This window comes from Lactuca saligna, chromosome 1 (genome assembly GCF_052625555.1).
Source record: "Lactuca saligna cultivar CGN05327 chromosome 1, ASM5262555v1, whole genome shotgun sequence".
Classification (NCBI taxonomy): domain Eukaryota; kingdom Viridiplantae; phylum Streptophyta; class Magnoliopsida; order Asterales; family Asteraceae; genus Lactuca; species Lactuca saligna.
The window spans coordinates 69,879,895-69,886,251 of record NC_136417.1 but is presented as its reverse complement, the minus strand read 5'-3'; the positions used below and the strand labels follow the sequence as shown (position 1 = coordinate 69,886,251).

Below are 6,357 nucleotides of genomic sequence, written 5' to 3'. Positions count from 1 at the left end.
GATACATGATCGCTATACCGGAAACTGAAAACCCTGAACATTGTAGGACTCCATGAATGATAGCACCAAACAAAACTATCCCAATAAGGACTCAATTTCACAACCCGAACCGAACAACCTATCCATCTTGAAAGAATTTATAGATACCCGAGAACATAAATCCCCAACCACCTAGCAGATCCCTAATAAAAGATAATTGTCACTACTCAGCTCAAAACGAGGAATTCAATACCTTGTCTGAAAAGAACCCAATCACATAAATCGCGAATCTTCCACTACTCGAAAGCCCTTAAGATGCACCAAAATCCTTTAATTAACCTATAACTCCCTGACATGCCACTCCAACCACTGATCCTATGAGCAAGGATGAGAGTTCTAGGAATCCCACTTTTACCTCCATTCCTTAACAATTCTAATGTACCCCCCCCCCCCATCAAGCAAAGCACCCGATATATCAACGGACAACTTTGGTATGAGACTTCATAACCGGTTCCTAACTTTGATAATCAACCCTTCATAAGCAGGCAAACGAGATTATAATGAAAACATTTTGAGACACTTTCTGATACACGATCGATACTTCCAACCACCTTTAATTGTTCTCTTTATCCAAAGCAGTTGATTGTGTCTCTCGAATTCCATTAATGCATCAATACCAAAAGTACCACACTTAGATAAATTCAACAATCACGATCCCTGGGCCCACGGCCTATGTCTGGAATGCTTGTCAACATTACATATTCTGCTCGGCACTAACGACCCACATCACAGGCCAACATGCTCCAAACCTCTTTTCCAATGCCTTGTGTGGACCTAAACAACGTCCCTTTCAACACTAACCATGCATAACAATGCCATAATTATACCACACCCACTTCCTTCACAAAACAAGATGCTCCCAATGCAAAACTCAATGGAATCATGGTCACACTCGATCCAAGAATAGGATAAACGGCTGTACCCTTGATCCAGTTTTGATGCTATCACCACCAAGTGAATAATTCGATCCAAGCCCCAATGTTATCTTGTCCAGACCACATACACATAATGAATTCCCATAATACCTATCCTGAAGAACCCATAACATCATCCAAAAAGGGTAGAAATACCAAGGTTCTACCTGACAACGAACCTCAATCTTCATAGAATACATCCTCATGATTGAGGCAAAACAGGTTCCACCAACATGCAATCAACTTGAGAAGGAACGACTCTGATTTCCACCCAACCCAAGACTACTATGAACCAAAATTCCACACTGCCAGAGAGAGTAAGCATAATCAGAGACCAAAGGAGCCTAAAACATACTAAACCTGGTGATAAGATGACGCATCTAGAGAACATCAACAATCATACCCAAAACCTTCAAGGACCCTTTGCTGAATGACAGACGATGCGACCAATGATTGCTAACACATGAAATTAAATCTAAATAACCAAAACCCTGGCGGGGCTGGACCCACCAAATTTCGAAACCGATTCATTGTTCGATCCCTATCCTAAAATAGACTATAATTAGAAATATTTACCCCAGCTGACAATTTTTCCCTCTGTCATCGATACTTGACCTGCATAATCCCAGTGGTTCTTATTTATTCATTGGCACCCCAATAGGAATCAATATCTTCACGAGCTCCTTGGTCACCCCCTTCTCGATGAGCACCAGCCCATGAGTCTCCCCACAACATACACTCTTTTCTTGCACTTCTAACCACAAAAATGATGCCCGTCCTGCTATAACCCAAAAAGACAGACCCTTAATAAAATTACAAGGCATCAAAAACACATCAACCTATTTGTAAATACTGCGCTGAGAAGCTTGCCCACTCCTTCTAAATCGGAAAACCGAAGGGAAAGATCCTTTCCACAAATAACGATAATCTAATCCGATAATCCGTCACTTAAATCCCAGATGCGATTTCCAAGCCGATCATATAAACTGCCTCCTCCCCGTGTCTCGAGGCCCAAGGAACAACTTCTAACAAAACCCTTAATATTTTTAATCAACATACTAATTTGGGTCTGAACCACTCAACCCACATCGACATCGACATAGGGGACTGAATAAACACAAAACCCATCCTCGTTTGAGCAACCCAAACCAAAAGATCGAACGTTACAGAACCACTGCCTCGAACCGTGGTATCCAACCATGTTATGTTCCTTGACCAGTCCTTTGAATCCCCAAAATATTCCTTGAATCGAGTATGGATCCTGTGCTTCCAGTAGTAAGTGCCCACTACTACCTTCCACACCTATCCATACTTTCCTCAAGAATCGTCTTGGGACCTCTAAGACCAAGTCACAGAATACCCCTGAAACTTGATCAACAACAAAATACTTGCACTAAAATACTCCCTAGGCTATCCTTGGGTTCCACACTTCTCTACCATCATTTGCGGAAGAACTCCTCACAATGTTAACTATCTATTCCATGAATACAATCACATGCAACAAAGCTCAGATAATCATTTGAGTAACAGGCTCATCCTAACAACGGTTGGACTTAGATGAGAGCTTCACAGTAAGGTCAAATCCGTCACTCTTAGATTATCCAACATTTTCCAAATGTGACTTGACATATTCACTTAATGGATAACTCACATCACTCATGAGTTCCACAAAGGAAAAAAGCAAGCAACATTCATACAGAGGAGCCGGTTGGAACTTAAACACAATAAAATAAGATAGATCCTCCTACGAAATCCTTAATCTCAAAATCCCAACACCACGGGTGCACCTCCACCCTGCTCTCACTCTTTAAAGAGTGGCTAATCATTACATACGCTGACTCGCTATGAACTACACCCACTAAAAGGAGACCACCGCCTCCTCATCCAATAATGCAACTGGCCGGTTGACCCCACACAACTCACCATATCACCAACTACCACACGACCCTCCATTGGTGCCAGATGACTATCGCATGAATGCAGTCACATGCCCCATAGTCTAAACAATCTTAGGCGAAAAGATTCAATCCTAAAATGGTTGGACTTAGATGATAGCTACGCAGCATGATCAAACCTCTTATCCTAAGATCATTCTAACATGTGACTTAGTGTATTCATTCAATAGCCAAGTTCACATGCGAAAGTGTCACACAACGGACAAACTGTGACATCCCCAAATTCGTGGTCATTTTAAAAAATTTAATTATGCTTAATTGAAAATCAAAGCATTCATTTTAAATAATAATATTGAAGAATTTGTTCCCAAAAAACATGATAAATGTATTTTCAAAGCATTTCCGAAGAAATGTATTTTATTTATATAAAAACTTTGGGATGTTATCGTCAATACATAAACATAAGCATAAATAGATCTTATATTAATTTACACTAGTGATTTACATCTCATTTAATCTCTCAGTGCAATGTAGCTTCATGTCGACACATGTGATAAAAATAAACTGAGTGGGTCAAGTTAGGAAACCCGGTGAGTACATATGGATTTCAGTCCCACATATATATATATATATATATATATATATATATATATATATATATATATATATATATATAACTCACAATATATACAACTTTCACCTTATATAAGCAATTTTACCCCACCTCGTCGATCCTCACGACGATACAATCTATACTCTTAGATTGTGTCTTATTAACCTCTTTGCCTAATCAGTACTCCCAGATCGGGTATGTCTAATGTATGCTCCTGGATCAATAACTATGCCCATTCCATACTCTCAGACTAGGGACAATTGACTGTGTCAAATCCATGCTCTCGGATCAATGACAAATGGCTATTCCCAATACATACTCTCGGACTAGAGACAAATGACTATGTCTAATCCATGCTCTCGGATTGATGACATATTTTAAAGTTCTACCCTCCGTGTATATCTCACCCACACTCATAAGAGGACACTACCCAGTATTCATCTTAATTAATTTAGGCTTACTCTGCACTCTAAATCATGATATATTATCAAAATCATCATATATTATCAAATATACTCTTAATACGTATTTCATGCAATATCAAATATTTCACACATAAACATATATTTAATACTTTAATTAATACTTGTATTAAAATCTTGTTCATGAAAGTGTGCACTCACTTGTTAAAGTAATGATTCCAAACTCGGACAACACTTCGCTTCTATCAATTATATTTTCCTTTGGTGAAACCTAGTATCATTACCGCTAGATTTTAGTCTAATATTTATAATGACTATTTATGAGCGATATTGTTTTATAAGTGTTAAACAATAGTTTTCAACCACTATCTACAGACAGAGACCAAACATGAAACACCAGAGGGAAGGACCATTTTGGCATTATAGCACTTCTGAAATCCAACAACCCTGTGTGACCCTTCAAACCAGATTCCCTATACCGCGAGTAATTAAAAGATATTATAATAACACTTTGTGTGTGTGTGTGTATATATATATATATATATATATATATATATATTGTTTATTAACGATATTGAACTTAAATATAAGCTATACTTAAAGTAGGATAAACATAACTCATTTACTAGGAGGTTTGGCTAGGAATCGGACTCTGCAAGGACAGAACTTCTGAGCCAAAAGTTGTTCGTCTCGGAGCATTTCGGTGCTATGGATTTCGAATAACTACACCATATCACAAATGTGTATCGATTGATTTTTATTATTCAAATGGTGAAATACTCATGTAACTATTATTTAGATCAAAAACGATGAAAAAATATTAATCATGAAGTTTGATATTACTACAAAATAAGGTTATCATATATTTTAATTTTTGTGTATAACAATTTTTTTAGTCAAGAAAATAGCTAAATACCTATCAATTAATTACTTACTAACAATGAAAACCTCATAACTCTATTTCGTTGACAAATTTGACCTTAAAATTTTATATTCATTAAAAGTTTACTACTTGTAATCCTTTTTGTTTCCAGAGTAGAAAATATAATATTCATTAGAAACAATATACATATATAAATTAAATATAAACTTTTTTATTGAAAACTAATATGGTAGTATTTTTTTAATAAAACATATAAATCCGCACTTAGGTGCTACCAATTTGGTTCCTATACTTTCCCGAAATTACTTAATGCAGTACTCTAATTAGTCTTACCTAGATCCAGCAATTGTAAAATGAGCCAATCAAAAACCTTTTCTTGCATATCACACAGATCACAATCAGACGGCCAGCAATCCATTATACCTTATTCGATCCAACAGCCACAAAACAAATACCCCACCAACCTTTCTTACTAAACCCCTAAGGCTATCTGGAGTGGAAGCCTTTACACACGTGAAAAGCTGATGTGGAGGGGCCAAGACGCGCGAACACCATTTCCTAGCCCCGGTGGTTTGGTTGTGGCGTCTTGGTGAAGACGCATGAAGACGGATGATCTCATTGGCTAGCTTTGCTTCCCCTCACATTTTTTTCTTTTTCTCTCTTCTTCTTTTTGCCTCTCCACACCTTAACCACTAGTGAATACCATTTCCACAACCTAGTGAGTTGGTTGTGGAAAGGGTAAATAATGACATGGCATCTTCTCCACACTAGAATCACTCGTGACCACTCCATGTATCCTAATCAACAACATGTCTATCACAAACGAAAATCAAATTCATTTCCAAACACAAAAAAAATGTCAGGAAGAGGAAAGGGAGGCAAGGGATTGGGAAAGAGAGGAGCTAAACGGCATTGTAAGGTTCTCCGGGACAACATCCAAGGCATCACCAAGCCGGCGATACGCCTTCTGGCAAGAGGAGGAGGTGTTAAGCGTATCAGTGGATTAATCTACGAGGAAAACTGTGTAGTTTTGAAGTTCTTTCTTGAAAACATCATCTGCGATGCCATCACATACACCAAACATGCTCGCTGGAAAACTGATATGGCCATGGATGTGGTATATGCTTTGAAGCGCCAAGGTCGTACTCTATATGGATTTGGTGGTTAATAGAATTTAGGGCTATTGTTCTTGTTTGACACCGGATTTCAGTTTGAAGTGATTCTACTTGTAATTGAAGTTCTCAATACAATATCTGATAGTTGTCAATTTATGGTTTAAAATTTATCTTTCTCAAATGATATGTACACGGAATTTAGTTTTGTCCTTGAATTTGAGTAACATTTGAGGGCAAGTGCATCAGGAAAAGAGTGGAATCGTTTGATCATACTATTCAAGATTGATTTCAAATTAAGCAGTTCTTATGGTTCTAAAGGCAGCATGACTGAGGGGGTGTTTGGGATTGCATTTTTTAACAAGGCCTATTGACGTTAGTAATGTATTTGGATTAACTTTTGAGGTAGGAAAAGCCAAAAAGTGAAAAATTACCAAAAGTAATAAATTTATGACATTTAAAACCAATTATTTTTCTTC

General features: G+C 37.5%; 1 protein-coding gene across 1 annotated transcript; it reads left to right on the top strand.

The window, feature by feature from the left end:
• The first annotated feature begins 5,621 nt into the window (after positions 1-5,621).
• Positions 5,622-5,940, top strand: LOC144999311 (histone H4-like). Its single transcript, XM_078958703.1, has one exon. The coding sequence runs from the start codon at positions 5,623-5,625 to the stop codon at positions 5,932-5,934; it is 312 nt and encodes a 103-aa protein (XP_078814829.1). The 5' UTR covers position 5,622; the 3' UTR covers positions 5,935-5,940.
• The last annotated feature ends 417 nt before the right edge of the window (positions 5,941-6,357 follow it).

Excerpts from the sequence above, each read along its gene's own strand:
- LOC144999311 (XM_078958703.1), top strand. The coding sequence starts at position 5,623 with ATGTCAGGAAGAGGAAAGGGAGGCAAGGGATTGGGAAAGAGAGGAGCT.